Source organism: Astatotilapia calliptera, chromosome 23 (assembly GCF_900246225.1).
Source record: "Astatotilapia calliptera chromosome 23, fAstCal1.2, whole genome shotgun sequence".
Lineage (NCBI taxonomy): Eukaryota > Metazoa > Chordata > Actinopteri > Cichliformes > Cichlidae > Astatotilapia > Astatotilapia calliptera.
Window position 1 is genome coordinate 20,949,690 of NC_039323.1, and position 19,621 is coordinate 20,969,310.

At 39.6% G+C, this 19,621-nt stretch overlaps 2 protein-coding genes across 5 annotated transcripts in view; both read right to left on the minus strand.

The window, feature by feature from the left end:
- dusp27 (dual specificity phosphatase 27) overlaps window positions 1-11,345 on the minus strand; it is a 30,128-nt gene extending 18,783 nt beyond the window's left edge. Inside the window, exons 1-5 of one of the 2 annotated variants that reach the window (XM_026159377.1) lie at window positions 11,290-11,345; window positions 8,885-9,052; window positions 5,907-6,025; window positions 1,283-1,514; window positions 260-477 (exon numbers count right to left, since the gene is read on the minus strand). In XM_026159377.1, the coding sequence (XP_026015162.1) occupies window positions 260-477; window positions 1,283-1,514; window positions 5,907-6,025; window positions 8,885-9,006 (691 nt within the window). In that variant the 5' untranslated portion in view covers window positions 9,007-9,052; window positions 11,290-11,345. Of the gene's footprint in view, window positions 1-259; window positions 478-1,282; window positions 1,515-5,906; window positions 6,026-8,884; window positions 9,056-11,289 lie in introns of both variants that reach the window. The other variant, XM_026159376.1, reaches the window with a different exon arrangement.
- Window positions 11,346-17,958: 6,613 nt separating this feature from the next.
- The window catches only part of crfa4 (cytokine receptor family, class I receptor 4), a 53,982-nt gene continuing 52,319 nt past the window's right edge, over window positions 17,959-19,621 (minus strand). For all 3 annotated transcript variants that reach the window (XM_026158600.1, XM_026158599.1, XM_026158601.1), the window contains exon 9: window positions 17,959-19,574. In XM_026158600.1, coding sequence (XP_026014385.1) covers window positions 18,897-19,574 — 678 coding nt within the window. In that variant the 3' untranslated portion in view covers window positions 17,959-18,896. The remainder of the gene's footprint in view (window positions 19,575-19,621) is intronic.

The window sequence follows — 19,621 nt, forward strand, 5'->3', positions numbered from 1 at the left end:
CCCTGTGGGTTTCCAGTTGTGCTAACATCACCAGTCAGCCTTTTAACATGATTTACTCAGTGTGGTTTTTTGGCAAGAGGCGTGAATAAACAAAAATAATAGAAGGGAGAGATGCATACCAAATTCTCCTCTGTGTATTATTTACTTCTAATTTGTCAATAAATCTTACCAGCGGAGTTGATTAGTGTTCAGTGATGTACTCTGAACTCTTCACCACAACAGCAAACACAGATTTCAGAGGAGATGAACCAAATCCTACCTTTGTGCGTCAGCAGAGCATCGTCCAAGAATTCGGCGGTGGGTCTAAAGTGCACCGAGATGTCAGCATCAGGGAAGTCGTCTACTTCAATGCCCATGTACTTAATGTTCATGCTGGCGTAAAACGACTCGTTGGTGTAGACTCCTGTACCGTGAGCTGTGTTCAGGATGTGTGTGATGCCTATTCGCTTCAGACGGGCCTTATTCACTGGAACAGACCTGGGGGGGGGGGGATCTGTCTTACTGTGTGTAAAATGACCCATCCAAACGTTCAAGCAAACAGCTTTACTAAAAAGCCTCTGCAGAAAATGAAACCTGAGGAACATCACACTCTGGAGAAGAGCAGGGAAATAAACTTTGGAATCAGCCATCTATCACCCTGTTCTGGAGCTTTCAACCACATCACACAATATTCATCAGCTACCAAGGTTGTTTCAGTTAACACGGAACATTTATCTGAGCACTTTCTGGATTTTTAATAGACCAAAAAAATGGTTGGATAAATTCACCAATAAAGACAGCTTGATTTACACAAAACCTCTGGAACAAGCTGTCAAGTAGACGAGTTAGGACTGTTTGTGCAGATTACTTGTTTATCGCAGACAGATCAGAAAATGGGATTTATAAAATCAATTAGAAGAGGAAAGTCTGTTTCAAGTGAATGATGAGGTGGAATTTGTCTCATATTTGGAAGGATTTCTCTAGCTATTCATTTCCAGCTATCCACTATAAGATTAAAGAAAGGAAATTATGAGAATTTTTATACATTTTTGAATCTTGTGCCATTTCGTCTGATGGGTACTTGCCATGAAAGCAAGAAAATTTGCAAAACCATTCAAAATCCATAAAAATGTAACAGAACTTTCTGTGAACCCTTACTGAAATCTGAAGTTGAACTGAAGTTCATCTTCTAGCACAGATTTGTCTTCTAAAATATCTGTGCCTATGGTCTGGAACTAAGAATAATCCTCTATGATGACTTGTGGAAAAATAATTTAAACAAAACGAGAATGCACCGACTCACTTTTCGGCAATGAAGATGTTGGGCCACACCTCATCCACGGGATTGATGGGAGCCTCTAGGCGGTCCTGCACCATGGCTCTCTGGATGTCCAGCACACAGGGTGTGTTGTAGGGGCTGCGGTCATCGATCATGTCCCTGACACGGTTGTAGAGATCTTCCACCATCAGCTGCTCAGCGGTTTCCAACATGGACTCTGGGATGGACTCAGACCGCACGCCTCGATGTGGCAACTCTGAGGAGGTAAGATAGTAATAAATATGATGGATTCTTGATTGATTTCGTTGTATTATATTAAGAAATTAATGTAAGAAGTCTGTGTGACACAGAAGACAGGATGAGGAGGTTGCGAGATGAACATCTTCAGGTATGCTACAGAACAAATCCAAGTATTTAGGATCAAAGATTTTGAGTGTAAAATTACTCCAACTGTTATGTTTGGTAATTTGTTTTGCGTCTTCCTTGATTGTCTCTGTTGCTACTTCCGACCTTATTTTGGTAATTTGCCTTTGGTTGTTTTATTTCCTGCAGTTTAGTTCTCTTTACTTTCTTTTATATTTCTGCTCTGCTGCATGTGATTTCTCTGATGGTTTCTTGTACTACGTTTTTCCCCCATGCCCCTGTTGGCTGCTCTTATTTCTTAGATTCATGTTTAGTTTGGAGTATTTGAACCTTCCTGGAATTTATCCTTTTATGGTTTATTGTGAAGATGAATCAGCTTAGGATTAAGAAGCTTTTGTTCAGAGCTCCTGCGTTTAGCCCCACTCCCCTGTGAAATCATAACAGCTATGCCACTCCTAAAGGACATACAGGGGTTTAATGTGTGCGCAGCTTCAAAAGAAGCATGCCATTAATGCAGAAACAGGTCACTGCAGCTGTCCTCATCAGCGGTCATCTTCCTCCCTGCAGATGAAACCCGTTTTGATCATTAGGCTGCCTTTAATGCAGTCCAACTTAAGAGGAGAAATTTGATGAAGCCACGAATCTGTCATGCATCACATTAAGCTAATTTCCTCATTCCAGTGGATTGCATCTCCATGTAACAAGATGAAGGAGCAAAACGTGGATTGGCTGTGATTGAAGACTGTTGAGCCACATTAGTCTTCATTGCTTGACACACTGCATATGAATGAGGAGTGAAGAGCGACAGAGTCTGACCCCTGCGCAGTGCTCATCTGCCCTTGGATGACTTTTAAAAGTTCAGTACGGCTGGACAAAGAACAGAGAAATTCATCTGATTGTGGTTTATTATTAATCAGTTAGAATCCCCCCAGAGCTTTGCAAATACAAATCAAATTTCAGATTAAGGCTGGTGAGGAATCATGATATAAAAGCTGATTTTATTTTATTTCTTTATTTAGCCTGTAAACAGGCATCTGATGTCTGCTCTGTACTTTTCATCAATAGTTTATGATATATTTATATTTTTTGCCATTTTTGTTTATTTGTTATTAAGTGAAGGAAGCTTCTGTGTGAATTCACTTCAATTCAATTCAATTTTATTTATATAGCGCCAAAGCACAACAAAAGTCGCCTCAAGGCGCTAGATAGAGAGAAAAACCCAACAATCATATGACCCCCTATGAGCAAGCACTTTGGCACTTTGGGAAGGAAAAACTCCCTTTTAACAGGAAGAAACTTCCGGCAGAACCAGGCTCAGGGAGGGGCGGCCATCTGTTGCGGTTGGGGTGAGAGAAGGAAGACAGGATAAAAGACATGCTGTGGAAGAGAGACAGAGGTTAATAACAGATATGATTCAATGCAGAGAGGTCTGTTAACACATAGTGAGTGAGAAAGGTGACTGGAAAGGAAAAACTCAATGCATCATGGGAATCCCCCGGAAGCCTACGTCTATTGCAGCATAACTAAGGGAGGATTCAGGGTCACCTGGTCCAGCCCTAACTATATGCTTTAGCAAAAAGGAAAGTTTCAAGCCTAATCTTAAAAGTAGAGATAGTGTCTGTCTCCTGAATCCAAACTGGAAGCTGGTTCCACAGAAGAGGGGCCTGAAAACTGAAGGCTCTCCCTCCCATTCTACTTTTAAATACTCTAGGAACAACAAGTAGGCCTGCAGAGCGAGAGCGAAGTGCTCTAATAGGGTGATATGGTACTACAAGGTCATTAAGATAAGATGGGGCCTGATTATTTAAAACCTTGTATGTGAGGAGCAGGATTTTGAATTCAATTCTGGATTTAACAGGAAGCCAATGAAGGGAAGCCAAAACAGGAGAAATATGCTCTCTCTTTCTAGTCCCTGTCAGGACTCTTGCTGCAGCATTTTGGATTAGCTGAAGGCTTTTCAGTGAGTATTTTGGACATCCTGATAATAATGAATTACAGTAGTCCAGCCTGGAAGTAATAAATGCATGAACTAGTTTTTCAGCGTCACTCTGAGACAGGATATTTCTAATTTTAGAGATGTTGCGCAAATGGAAGAACGCAGTCTTACATATTTGTTTAATATGTGCGTTGAAGGACATGTCCTGGTCAAAAATGACTCCAAGGTTCCTCACAGCGTTACTGGAGGCCAAGGTAATGCCATCCAGAGTAAGAATCTGGTTAGATACCATATTTCTAGGCTTTTCATGGCCGAGTACAATAACCTCAGTTTTATCTGAATTAAGAAGCAGAAAGTTAGCGGCCATCCAGGTCTTTATGTCTTTAAGACATTCCTGCAGTGTAACTCATTGGTGTGTGTCATCTGGCTTCATGGACAGATAGAGCTGGGTGTCAACTGCATTGCAGTGAAATTTTATGCTATGTCTTCTAATGATGCTGCCTAGGGGAAGCATGTATAATGTAAACAGAATTGGTCCTAGCACTGAACCCTGTGGAACTCCATAATTAACCTCAGTGTGTGAAGAGGACTCTCCATTTACATGAACAAATTGGAGTCTATTAGATAGATATGATACAAACCAAGGTTATTATCGTTAACGAAAACTAACGAAATAACGAAAACTAGAAGTGAAAAAACATTTTCGTTAACGGAAATAAAAATAAAAACAAAAAAAAAGAAAACTAACTAAAACTGTAATGAGTGTTCACAAAACTAATAAAAATTAACTGCATTTATAGCAAAACTGTATTTAGTTTTCATTGATGTGTGCATGTCATACAATAGTCAAGGGTGAAAATGAAGTTTAGTTTCAAGATTTTTTTCTTGCTGTGTCTCAATATGCCAGCAGGTGGCAGTACGTTAGTCGAGTCGTCTGTGTTGCTGCTCCGTCCACGCGTAATCATGTCAGGAAAAGTCGGGAGAAAGCACCAGAGTCCAATTTGGGATTACTTTGAATATGACTGTGTTTTGGATAAAGCAAGTGTCTTGTAGTGGAAAGAGACAAATTATGAGGGACATTTCTAAAGGGGAAAAAAATCCCACAAACCTTAAAGTGCACTTGAAAAGCTCACACAAGAAGGCTAACCTAGCTTACCTTGAGAAGGTAAGGGAGCGCACTCAAACCTCATCCCCAGAAAACAGAAGCTAACCCCAGGCAGGGCAGCGTGATGCATCCCGAGACAACAGGACGGGGATATCTACATAACTGTGTGAGTCAATTGCCTTCAAAAGGTTTATCAATTCACTTGAACCAAAATTACGAACACCCGGTGCTGCAAGAGTTAATAGTCTCATTGGGGCCAAGATATAAATTTTATATTTGCCTGGTATCAATGGTTGTTCATCTGCCCTAATTTATTTATTTATTTATTTAAAGAACCCATTGGTGGGAATGTGAGTTATCTGTCTCTGCGTGTTAGCCCTGCGACAGACAGGCGACCTGTCCAGAGTGCAGGGTATGGTAGCTGGAATAGCAACATACCCAAGGATAAGCAGAAGAGAATGACTGATATGATGAAACTGGGATTTTGTTACACTTAATTATTGCAAACACAACTAAAACTATAACTGAAACTAATCAAAACTAAACTGAAACTAAGGATTTTCAAAAAATAAAAACTAAACTAAACTAGCAAACAATTGGTAAAAACTAATTAAAACTGATATAAAATTGAAAATCTGAAGTCAAAACTAAATAAAAATAAAAACTAATGAAAATTGCAAAACTATTAAAACCCTGATACAAACAGCATGTTCTAATCGCTCTAATAGGATATTATGGTCGACAGTATCGAATGTTGCACTAAGGTCTAGCAGGACAAGCACAGAGATGAGTCCACTGTCAGAGGCCATAAGAAGATCATTTGTAACTAAAGCTGTTTCTGTGCTGTGCTGAGCTCTGAAACCTGACTGAAACTCTTCAAATAAACCATTCCTCTGCAGATGATCATTATTCTGCTGCGGATTACATTTTGGATTAAGTCTGATTATCCTGTTGGTCTTCTCTTTTTAAAAATAAATATCTGCACATCTGGATTCATTGGCCAGGTGTTTTACTCGATCCAAGTGCATATAAAATCCACCCAGAAGCTCTGATATTTCTCTACTTGAGGGCTTTGTTAGGCCTGTTTACTTTATAAGTAAGTCTGATCTGGAGATCAGACTTACACATCATGCTGAAGCAAGGCAGCAGAAGTTTTCTAAGAAAATGTGATTAACAGCAGCTTGTTTAGAATCTCAATAAAATATGTAAAGGGCAGCTTGAGCCTCTTTCCTGTGTCGTCTCACCCTCGTTGATGATCTTCTTGGCAGCGATGGCTGATGAGAGGTGGATGGGCTCCATGAAGATGCTCTCAGCGTCAGACCCAGAGATCATGGAAAACCTGGACTCTGAGGTCATGGAGAAACTGGGAGGCACAGACAGAGAGGTTATTATTCATGAGCGCTGCGTGACTGAAAATAAGAGCCTAATGCGTCAACTTGCACTGAAATGTTGATTGTGTTAAATGTAGTTAATGCATGAGTTTATAAAATGAGGCTGAGGCACCCTTCTGACTTTTGAATTCTTTGATGTCATTTCTGAATGAGAAAAGGTTCACTTGGTTTAATTAATCTAAATGGCTTTATAAAGTGTTCTCAGTCTGATCAAGAGCTCCTCCATCAACTACAGTGAGGTTGATTTAGACATTGTAGAAGTACTTCTTGAAGAATGCAACTTTTGTATTTTAAGGTTATGCTGAACTAAATAACTAAATGTATTTTCTGGAATCTAAAGAATGTGATAGAAATATGTTAGCTGAGACAAGAAAAGAGCTCCAGTTCACCCATCAAGGCTGCAGAACAGTGACACCATCTTCAACATCTATTATTCACAGCCATGATCAGAAGCTCACATGGACTTATGAATGTGGTGGTGATTTTGATATTTTAATTGTTTATTTTAACAATTGTACAGCATACATATTTATGACTTTAAAACTCGGGTGCAGAAGTTTGAATTTATTTATTATTTATTTATTTCTGTAATCCACATAGTCAAAAGTATATAAACAGACTGAAATATAAACAGACATTTACATCTTTTAATGTAGAGCTAAAGATTCTGCATTGTCTTTTTACTTTACAAGGCCAAGGCCCATTAACCTCATTGATTAGCCTCTGCTGCTGGGTTTATCTTTGCCAGCATGAAATTTTTAAGATTGGGCTTAAAACTTTCCATTTTGACAAAGCTTATAAATGTAGTTAGGGCTGAAGACTGGTCGAACATACAGTGAGAATTATGGCAGAAGCTTTTTACCCTGTGTGGATAAGAGAAAATCCAAAATAAACTGAAACTAGTCCACCCAGTTTTTGTTTTTGAATTCTTGCACATTTCATTTACACCAAAATGTAGAAAAACTAAAAAAGGATATAAGCGTTGTGTAATTCCATTACAGTCCCATAAGAGCTAAGCAGGAGCTTGGAAACCAGACCTCTAGAGGAATGTGAGACACTTCAAAGAGGTGCTTTATTTTAACTGCAGGTGGATTGAGCTAAAGTGATGAACAAGGAGTTGGAGGCGACGTATACAGAGGACCTTCCTGCTGCAAATGTCAGAAGTACATTTACTTTAAAATACAATCAAAAGAAAAAACTGAAATCAGACATGAAAATTTGGTTTGACTTTCACAAGTTTTAAATCTACTGCAGCATTCATGAGAGATGTTCTATGTAGCACCACCTTCCGTGTAAAAACTGTAGTTTACAACTGATTTTACACCCTCACACTGGGGGTATAACAGCTATCCAAACCACAGTTATTCACTGAAACCACAGCAGCGTTCATACTTTGTTTTTTCTTTACAGAGGATGAAAAAACACAAGTTTCATCACTTATGAACAAAAATAAACTCTACTATTCTGATTTATTTCTAATTTGCTTTTCAGTTTAATCGGGGCGCCACATATCACAGCACAAAAAGGTGGAATTAAAATACAGTACTGCCAAATCTTCATTTCACTTTGTGGTCTCAGTTTTATAGTATTTTTTTTTAGCGGGATTCAATGTGAAACAGAAGGTTTTTCACATCAAAGTGGGCTTAACGTCCTTAATTTTCATGCACAAATTACATTAAATAATTTAAGGCACACATATTTTATTGAATATGTAACTTCTTCAATTTAAGCCATTAACCATGGCTCCAAGCTGTTTGTACGAGAAGGAAACACGCATTAAAAAGAGATTTGTAAAACAGGAAACAAGCTAAATATGGCATACATATTTATAGCTCTTATTTTTTCATGTGTAATGAATTACTTAAGACATCTTTGGACCATGGTGAGAATCTCCCGTTCCACCACATCTCAAAAGTGCTCTGTTGGATCGAGATCTGAATGTCATGGCAGAAATCAGTGTCATCAGACCAGGCAACATTTTTCCAGTCCTCTGTGGTTCACAGTGTGGTCTCCTGCTGCTGTAGTCGATCTGCTTCAAGGTTCGACATGTTGTGCATTCAGAAATTCTCCTCCACATATCTTGGTGGTAACAAGTGGTTATCTAAGTTATGGTTGCTTTCCTATCAGCTCAAAGCAGTTTGATCATTCTCTTCGGACTTCTGACATCAACAAGGCATTTTTGCTCTGTCTGAAAAACCCCTGAGATAGTTATGTAGAAAAATCCCAGTAAATCAGCAGTGCTATTTTCAAAATCACTTAATTCCTCTCCTCCCTCATGCTCATTCTGATGCTCAGTTTGAAGTTCAGCATGTCGTCTTGAGCGTGGCTGCATGGAGTTACACTTGTGGGGTTGGCTGATCAGATATTTGTGTTAATAAGCAAATCTGCAGGTCACATTAGACAGCCGCTCCTCTCTGAGGAGAAAAGGGAATTTTTCCTTCCCACAGTCCAATGATTGCTAGGGGTTCATATGATTGTTGGGGTTTTCTCTCTATGTATTATTGTAGTTCACCTTACAGCGACTTGAAGCAACTGTTGTTGTGATTTGGTGCTGTATAAATATAATGGAATGGAATTGAATTAAACAGGTGTACCTAATAACGTGTCAAAGAAGTGTAAATGCATTTAAATGGGGTAAAGCGAACATTTTACTGGGAAACTACACAGTAATAGTTTTGCAGTGATACAAAACCTGTGAAAATGGAAGATTTGATTTAAATTTTGAACACTGAAGCAGGAATTGTGCAGTGTTTTCATGTTTGACAGAATCTGTTAATTTCCCAGTCAGTAAACCTGAGTCTGGTGTTCTGTGTTTAAAACTTGGCTCTTACTTTGGGGAGGGACAGCGAAGGTAATGAGATTGGACTCCACGGACGCTCTTCTCCTCCTCTTCTTCCTTTCCATCAGGCACCATCTGATCACCTCGCTCTCCATGTTCATTGGCCGACGCCATGGCAACCAATATGCCTCCTTCCCTTGCCTCTGATGAACCTGGATCCCTACTGACAGAAGAAAATAAATAATTGTGCTGTTTTTCTCTTTAGAGACATCAACAAAATAAAAGCATACTTCATCCTCACTGACTCTCAACTTTTTTCCTGTAACTTGTGCGATGTTTTCACTATTTTATAGATCAATTTAAATAAATGAATAACACGTACATGAGTACTCTCTAAAACGTCTTGACAAAAGTGTGACACCAGACATTTAATATGATGCTAAGTCTATATTTTTGTCAACAGTTCAGCATTGTCATCTGAGTTAATGCCAAAGTTTAATGGAAAAAAAACAAACAAAACAGAAACATGATTTTTTTAAAAGATCAAAATTTGTAACTTATTTTCTTAATAAATTTCAACTTTAATTAACATTAAATTAGACTATATTTGGTCAAAATTAAGCTAAATTATTATAAAGATATTGTTCTATCACAATAATTTGATTGCACGTAAAATATCACAAAAAGGACAAAAATTTTTTTTGCACTGTACTAAAGTGACTGTACTAATGAAGTTGCATGAATTTGTGAGCAGTATTTCACTGTTTAATAATCTTTAACTTAAGTTTATTGATGGACAAAACAACAGCACAAAGAAAAGGACACTGAAAATAAATATTTCCTCAATCATGCACTATAAAAAATATGACCTGTCATGTCTATTTTAATTAAACCGTATCGCAGATTTAAACTACAGAAGTAGACCCACAGTCCTTTAGGAACAGACACATTTTAATTCCAGGTCTACAAAAAACAAACACACACAAAAAAAACCAGAACATGAAATGCAGAAAGCCGTGTTAGTTCCAGTTCTCGAATAGTTGATGGACATATGCATATTTGGTGCTGCTGTCCCTCATTCTCACTGCTTGCGTGTCTGGATGCGGTTGAATTTGGGAGCACCAGTTTACAGGAGTCTTCAGGCCTGGCAGGTGTGCCCTGCAAGGTGGCTGGCCACACCTGAGGAAATGACCACACACACACCTGCAGCTGATCAAGGCTCGTCGGAGGAGCTACTTAGGAGTGTGGCGGAGCTCTCTCCGACGCTGGATTGTTGTGTGACTACCCATCAGTGTTTTCAACATATTAGTGAGTGTAAGCCAGCCACAGTTTGAACGTGTCTAAAGTCTGCCTCTGTTATTTCTCACGGGGAACGTGGAAACGAGAGGGCAGCAAGCACGGGGTGCGTGGACACTTGGAAGTGAGGACACAGAGCACAGACACTGGGAGGAAGACATGGCACAGGAGTCTGGGGTGCACAGGGATTTATTTTTGTGTGATTATTTACGTCACTGTAAATAAATGTATTGATTTCATTGAAGAGTCCTGCATTTGTGGTCCCATTTTTCCCCGTTCCCACAGTTTGCCAGTGCTAACCATGACAGTTTTGATGTGTTAACTAATTATAGAGAAAAGTAAAAAATCACAGTGGTCATTATGTGTTCAGACACACTCCTCTCCCCTACATTAGCTACATGAAGTTATATCTACAAATCGGTATCTGTGCAGTTATTGGCAGTATTGACAATATTGGATCAACATCAAAATATACAGCATTGCACAGTACTAGTCTACATGATACTTGGTTTTAATACTTGCATAAACACTGACTGGCTCTAAGTGGAATTGATGGTGTTAAACAGAAAAGGAAAACTCAGATTTCTAATTGCCCTGCTCTCATTAAGCTCAACATATGTAGCTTGAGTTTATGTCAGTGACAGTGATTAATAATCAGCCTGAGGGGAGGTCAGATTAAGATTTAAGAAGTCTGATTCTTTCTTCTTGTTTTTCTCTCAGCTGTGATTACAGCTGAAATAAGTCAAAACACCAAATATTCTTTCAGTTATATTGATCGACAGTCAGTAAGGGTCAACAACAGGCAGCCATGACTAAGATACTAAGCAATCAGACAGAGCCTCATGTTGCTATAAGTGTGTGTGTGTGTGTGTGTGTGTGTGTGTGTGTGTGTGTGTGTGTGTGTGTGTGTGTGTGTGTGTGTGAGCTGAGGCCTTCCAGCAAGTCTATTTTTAAGGCGGTGACAGCTGCCTCAGCCTGCAGGCCTCACAGCAGTGCTGAGACCTAACAGCTCTGAGCCTTAAACAGCAGCAGAGGAAGAGCTGCTCTCAGATCAGATCAGATGTGTGAAAATTCAGAAATAATAAACAGGACTTCAGCTGCATAGAAAACATCTCCTACCTGTGTCAGTGTGTGTGTCTGAGAGTGAGTGTGTTTTCCTACCTCTGTCTGAAAGGTGCTCCTCTGAAGCCGACTCCGAGCGCTCTGACACAGACTCCTAAAGTTAGACCCTCTCACCTCCCCCCACCCTGGACCGCCTGGCCAGTGGAGGCCCTGACACCTGACACCAGAGCTGTGGAGTAACTGAGTACTCTTACTCGAGTACAGTTCAGTTAACCTTTACTTAAACAGGCCTCCTTAAAAGACACAACCAAACCGAGATGGAGAGACACACACTGATAAAAATGCAAATTAAATGCAAATTAAGGAAATGTTTATTGAATAACATGCATTGCAGGAGGATTCAGCTTTCTCTAATTTCACTGAGATTTACATCCACAACATGATTATGTCGCCTTCCCTCCTACTACGTTTCCTCCCCTGTCTTTTTTCACATACTTCTTCTTTCTTCCTTGATTCCTTTGGTTTCTTTTCTCAGTCCTTTTCTCTCCTCTTCTTTTCCACCTTTGTTTCTTTACTTCCTGTTCATTTCCTCCTACCTTTTAAACGGATCTGCCTCCCACTGCCTTTCTTCCTGCATTTCCTTCCTTTTCTTTAGTTTATTCCCTACCAACAAAAATTTGGTTGGGGTATTGTCGTGGTAATTTCATCTATCTCGGTCTATTACTTCTGCATTACATTTAAAATTTGGTGTTCTTAATACCTAGCAATGTTGATTCTTGTAAAATAAGGAGATAAGGTCAGCAAGCCCACTTTCATATTAAATCCTTCTTAAAAACACATTTTTTATAGGTGAATTATATGAGAGTTACTTCTATCTATCTACCTTTTCTGTGAAAAGATAGGTTAAATCTGATAAGCGTATGTCTTATATGTAACAAAGTTACATTGTTGCATTAGAAAACTTTATCGCATTTATGTTGTAGATACATTGTACAGTACATTGTATTCATTTTCTTTAAAGTTACAATGTTGTTACATCATCAGCAATGCTGCAAGCTTATCAAATAATGACCAAAAACATCATGAAATGTGTTTGGAGGTCAGTTTCTTTTTAATTTATTCATGACGTTTTTTTTCTTCAGAGCTTTCCTTTTATTGAGTCCTTTTCTTTCTCTCCTTTACACTTTTGTAAAGTTTCTTTCTTTGCCCTTTCTCTCTACTCCTCTGTTGCCCTCCCCTTTTCTTCACTTAGTGTTTTTTCCTGTATTCTGGTTTCAGACAGCAGGTAAACTCTCTGCGTTATAGTCACTCGGCATAATAACACGTTGACTTTGAAACACAGGAAACAAAGCTTCTAAAAGAAAGGAAAAGTAAGAAATAAAAACTCCACACTGATGTATCACTGGACTTCAGCAAACAACTGATAAGTGCCTTCCTGTCCTTTCAGTGCACAGAACTATTTTTATTTTTGCTTTTGTAACACGACCTCCCGTAGAAAGCTGATTTTCTCAGTCAATGGTAGGAACTACAGTCTCCCAACTGTGTTTGTGTGTGTCTGTGTTTATCTGCAGTCAGATGACAATCATCTGGACTATTTATAGTCTGAGAATGCAGCTAATTTAAGTCACACACACTCACACACACACTGATATTATGAGCTCATTATTTAAAGGCTCACAAAATGAATTCCAATTACTGGATGTTTCAGCAGATCAAACTGAATTTAAACTCCTCTTTTCCCATGAGAGTCTATTTCCACTTCACGTGATGTGTTTCAACTTAGTCTCATTAGATTAATAAGATACACGAGTCTTCCTGCATGCATGTAGAGCTAATTATGGAAAGAGCAGGAAAAGCTCTTGGATAAAATTATAATAATCACAATTTCAGAGTCTGCCTGTGGTGATTTCTAATCCAGCTGTTTTAAGCAGGAACATTGACATTAATACGATGATATTTTTCTGCTTCTGCAGATCAACTCTTTATCATTTGCTACAAAATTAATGATTTTGCAGACATTGATCTTCACACCACACCGTCCAGTCCATTACAGGGGTGACATACACACAGACAGAAAACCTACGGCCAGTTCAGGGCCTTTTTTTCTGCCTGTGTCCTTAAAATCAGTCTTGAAGGAAACCCTAAATGAAGCTATAGGATAGAGGAGGATTGGCAGAGGAGCTGTGACTGAGAACACATACAGTAAGTGTTTTTAACCCTCTGTGTATAAAGTGGTGTGAGATACAGCTCTGCTGTAGTATGGCAGGAAGGGACAAAGCTGCTATATAAGATGATAAACTGTGAGGTTGAGCCCCCTCTTTACTGTCATGCTCTTATTTTGAAAATGTTGGTCCCTTTATAATTGAGTCAGTATAAAAGAGCCTTTCCTGGGTTGACTTTTCCTGTTTCTTCTTTTCTTGGTTTCACCATTTTTCCCTTTAAAAAAAAAAACAACAACAACTTTGCTTTGCTTTCTTTGTTTTCCCTCTTTTGTAAGGTTTTCACCCATGTCCAAGTGTTTCTATAGTCCCAACTCCCCACCTGTCCTCCTGACTGTTTACCCTTCTGTGGATACCTGGATTGCAATTTTATTTATTTATTCAGTAAAACCAAACCTTTCTATTAGCATGTTTTGTGTTTAACTCCTCTCTCCCATCAACGCCTCATAACACGAAAGAGAAAAGAAAAAAAAAGCTAACATTTCATAATAGCCTGAGGTGTTCGGCTGGGAATGATGATTATGGCGTCCCTTTGTAACCATGGTTACTCACTCTTGCATACCTGTGTGCACAGTTTAACAGAAGGAACAGAGACACTGCTGTTAACACTGACATTACTCTGAGCAGCAGGCATGATTTTATGGTGACAGTGTGACAGACATGGACATTTCTCACTGGCCTCTGAAGTTTCCTTTAATAACTTTGTTGTGAGTAATGAATTTATTTTTCCAATTAGGCCTAAGTGAGAAATTGGACACTGGAGAAGTGTGTGAATGTCTTTTAATTAGGTTACAGTGGGTCCAAATTCACCCTCCTAAGTTTGTATCTGAGGCAATGTACATGTCTGCTGTAGCAGCAACAGAAGACAACACATCCTCTGCCTCCTCTTGCCTGGGCCTTGAATATTTCTTTTTCTTCTTCTTTTTTTTTCTTTAAAAAAAGCTTCTGATATATAGTTGAAGTGCTTGGTCTAGTTAGTCACCACAGCTGCTGAGACACAACGCTTACAGCTTACATAGCAATGCTATGTTGGATCTGCTGAAAGGATGCTGATTAAGAGGCTAAATAGAAGAAAGCCCATGCAATGTTCAAACTGCAAAAAACTATGGGTTACATCTCAGATGCTACAGACCTCATAATAAGAAAAACGACCAAGAATGACTTGTTTGAAAGGATTTCCCGGTATAAGCCTCTTCTCGCTAAAAAGAACATGGCAGCTTGAATACTTGAATACTTATAGAATAATATCCTTTGAACATATGAGTCCAACGTGGAGCTGTCACTGAGCTGACCATGAACTCCTCTGTATACCAACGTATTCTAGAGTCAAATGTGAGGACTTCTGTCTAACAGCTAAAGCTTGGACCAAACTGGATGGCAAGCACTGCAGAAAATGTACAACAGAATGGCTGAAAAAGAAAAAGATAGAGGCCCAGTCAAAGTCCAAATGTCAACCTGATTGAAATGCTGCCGAGGGACTTTAAGAGGGCCGTGCATAAATGAGTGCATACACACCTCTATGAAGCAAGAAGAGAGGGTCAAAATTCCCCCATAACCATGTGAGAGACTGATAAAGTGGAACATTGAATGATGAATTCAGTTTGTTGCAGTTAAAGGGGGTTCCACGAGCTACTGAATCATAGAGCGTTTGCCACAGGACTGCAAAGAAATCTTTCTTTTTCACATGACTGTGACAATATAAACAGGACCAGGAATACTGTCATGTTGAGATCATTAAATGCCTGCTTTAAAAAACAAACAAACAAACAAACAAAAAACAGTGGGTAAATGATGGAACTGTTCCAATCAGCATATTTAATAAAAACAACAACAACAAGGAAGGCTCCTTAAGTAGAACACCTACTTCACTCCTTAACTCCTGGTGTCTGATTGTATCTCTGGTGGAAGGGACTGTGACCTACCAAAGAACCATGTGCTCAGACTGAGGAATGAAAATGGAGCATCCAGGGAAAACTTGAGCAGTCAGTGGACTTTCACACATGACACATTTGACTCTCACAAAAACCACTGTTTTTCTCTTAATTTCACATTATTTATTTTCTACTTTTTTCATTTTTAGCTTCTTTTGGTGTTTGGTTCCTTTAGGCCTGTTACAAAATAAAACTTACGATAAGCCCAGTTCCGCCTAAAGTAAGCCTAGCTCTTTATTCTAGGCATTTATAAATGATATATTGACAGTTCATTAATATTTAGTAACCATTTATCTATCTTCAATAAGTTGTTGATCATCACAAGGACAAGAAGATATAACTCGCATAGGCGGCAGGACAGAACCAAATCCAGTTATGCTGACAGGTAACTGCAATTTGGACACATTAGTGAGAAACATGAGAGGAAATAAACAAGAAGGATTATTCTTGGAGCAATCACGAATCACTCCGTTTTATCAACCATCTCAAACAGTTTTGATTTAAAGGTGTGTGCATTAAGAATGATGAAGCCCACACACTTTTAGAAGCTTTTAAACTCTTTATTTTATTGAAGAGTAATCGAAAGTGCTTTTGTCTAGACACAATAAAAGGTGAAACTGTAACTAACACTGAGTAGGTTTTGTACATGCTCCACACAGCACACATGTGCAGACACTGTAGGTGTTCACCCATCAGCCATTTATGCTCATATTAAAAGATTTCCAGGAGTGTAGGAGTGGCACGTTGGCTGCTTGAGAGTTCAACACGACAGAGGAATAGCAAACAAATAGTACTCTGTGAGAAAAGGCACGTACAGGCACAAGAAGAGGTAACAGCACGACGTCTAACTGCAACATCCACAAGAAAAAAACCCCACGGTGACGGCACACTTCTCAGTGTCAGAGCTAACAGGGCAGCGGTGTGTCATGGTCCCTGTGCCTCCCCGGCCAGCCCAGTGTGGCCACAAGTGCTTGTTGTTTTACTGTCTCTCTGCTCCCCTTGCCTTGCTCTCTCTCTCTCTCCTACCTGTCTGCCTGGGCGGAGCTCGGATTGGGCTCACGCCCTTGGCCCACGCACCTGCAGCTGATCTCCGGTGATCTCCTGGCACTGCACTGTCAAGATATCATCATCATGTTGGAAAAAGACTTTTTAATGGAATTAACCAGCAAACACATGTAAAACTCTCTGGTAACCATGGCAACAGGATAGGAACTCATTGCTTTCCACTGCTAAAGTATGATTTTGTGGTCATTTCATGTATTTCTGTGTCCTGAAACAGCTAGTGGGACAACAATGGCAGCCATTTCGACAATAACAAGGTAGAAATTATTAGTAAGCTACAGAACCCACCTCAACACAGTGGTTACAGCATTTCTCTGAGGCTTAAGGAATCAAAAATCACCTAGTGTATCCAGCTGGTAAAATGCTACTGGCTTTTCTTTGGTGGCATGTTTGGCACTCTGATGCTGGAAACGTTTTAAGACATTCTAAAACAGCCAAATGATTTCATGATATTGTTGGGCTTGAATGTCAGGATGCTGACTGGTCAAATCCTTCTCAGGGTGTCTAGGATATAAATTGTGGAAGAGTTTGGACATTCAGAATTAAGACTGATACATCAAGAGGCCTTATGTCTTAGACACACTACAGGTATTGTTCATCCCATTGGTCTGAAGAATAGGGCTAGAACAGCTTTCTAATTTTAGCTGTCATTACAATCTGGAAATAGAGTAAGATCACCTGGCACCAAAGATCAGCCAGCAGCAGATGGACAGATTGGATTTGCTCTTTAAAAATATCCTTCTTTTTCAACCAACTCTTTGTATTTAACCCCTGACGAGTCCTCAGACTCTTTGAATTCCTTGACCTAAATACAAAATGTAATACTGCAATTTAAATGCATGCACTGGTTCTCTTTGATTTCCAAAATATGTCACTTCGATCCAAGAAAATAAAGAACACACTACCTGAGGGTGGTCTTTCATCATTTCAAAAAATATATATAACACTTTTTGTAATAGTGTTATTTTTTAATCCTGACTAAAACCATCTGTTATGAAAATATATACTATTGTGTAATAGACCAGAGGGGGAGGGCTTTACCTTATTAAATATTCTATGGAAACTAAAGAGATGTGGCCAGAGGTAGAAGTTTGTTAATCCTGTGAGGTCTCAGTGATTATACTGATGCTTAGCGATTACAAAGTCATTTTGTTATTATCCCAATTCCCAAACGTTACAGCAATCAGAATGCCTTTTGCTTCTCTCCAAAATATAGGGTCCTGACTGAGACCTCATAAAGTTAAACATACTGAGTACAATGAAAATAAATTCACAGTTTCTGTCTTTCCTGAGGGAGTGGAGTTACTTTTCCTTGATTCCTTATATTTCTGGAATAAATCTCTAAATAAATCTTTTGGGACTCTGGACTGAAAATGTAACAGGTTCCTCCTCTGAAGAGAAACAGGTGTTCTCATCTGCCAAGTCCGGCTTCTTGGCAGCAGCCAGCTTCATGTCATACCAGGAGTGTGAGTTTAACTTCGGAGCCAAGCCTTTCCGTCACCCACACACACACACACACACACACACACACACACACACACACACACACACACACACACACACATATATATATATATATAATTTTTTTTTTTTTTTATTCCTCCCCAGTCTGGGACACCCACTGAAATGTGCCAGACTCACATTCTGAAAGTGATGCAAATATTCCCCTACAAGGCCGGCACATGTAAGTACTACACAATGGAATAAGTTGATATCCTGGACATGAAGATTGCCATATTTACAGCTTTGTAACATATATGTGTAATATGCACCAGATGTTGCTTTAATGACACTGAAAGAGAAAACAGTGGGATGAAAGTTAAACAATCCCCGTAAATCAAACACCCTTCAACATCAGATTGCACTTTTTCCTGAGAAGACATACAACCCTGAATGAGAAGCTTTGGGGAAAAGCAGCGAGTGGTAAAGTGACATTTATATTATTTTATTTACAGTTACGCTTCCTCAAGTTTGATGAACTCCATTACCCATAAATAGAGCTCAGTGTTAATCTCATCAGGAAATCCAGCTTTTGTGGATGACGTGCTTGCTTGTATTAATTTAGTCTTGATTTTTTTCCTCTTAACTATTGATTTCTTTGATTTTAGCTCTAGCATAGTGCATGTGAAGCTTAAAATTTAGCCAAGTGTCTTTGAAATGATCAGTTTCAATACTGTGAGGGCCCAAATGTTGGTCATCGAAACATAATGTTCTTTATTGCATCAGTATTGTTGGTCCATAGTCTTTTAAATGGTTTCCAATACTAGATCAGGATGTTAGCAAGCTAAAAAAAAAGGCTCTTTGAGCTTGCAGATTTACTTCCTGTTGTTAAGTCAACCAGGTGCTCTTCTTCTTTGAAGCTTGAATGGTGTGGAACAGAACAGTATCACTTTCCAGTCAAACCAGCAGGTTACAGGAGATTTTACTTTGCATATTTTAAAAGTCTCTGCGTTAGACGCATTTTCTCAAAGTTTATAGATCTCCTTCCTGTGACTCAGCCACTGTTGTCAACAGCAACAGGCAGCAGAGGGACAGCCGCCTCACTCTTCTCAGAGTTGCCACCATCATTCTTCCTAGTTTGGTGGTTGGTTGTCTTCTTTTTCTCCTCCTTCTCTGCAGTATCTAAATTAGCCCTTGGGAGAGGTGGGAACTCCCTGCAGTATGGCGGCGGCAAGCATGGCACTAGATGTACCTCACCACTTTCATTTAAGAGCTGGACACAGGTGTAGAAGTCCTGCGGTGAGGGGCTGGTGCTGAAAGTGAGGTCTGGAGTGGGGATGGTGTTGGAAAGGCTGGGATGTTCCATCATGCTGTAGTCCGTCCGGGGCAGTGATACGATCTCTGGCATCGGCCACGGGGAAGGAATACTCAGAGGTGGGGTGAAGGCTTTATTGGGTAAAGAGCAGTAAGGTGGCACATTCTGCATGTACGAGTTTGGGTTTAGAGCTGTGAGCTGATGCCGGGTGGACACTTCTAAGGGCGCCGGGTTGCAGGGAACTATTAAGGTGTCCCTCTCTGATTCCGAAGGGTTGTGTGCGTCGCTGCTGTGCTTCGGTGTGGTGAGATAGATGTCATCAGTGCTGACGTGGTCCCAGACTTCCTCAGAGTAGCTTGGAGGCCTGTAGCTGTGGAAGTTACTGAAGTGGCGGTTGATTTCATCCAAGTTCCCCTTCTGAGGATGGAGGTGGGGATGGGAGGAATAAATAAATAAAGAAAAAA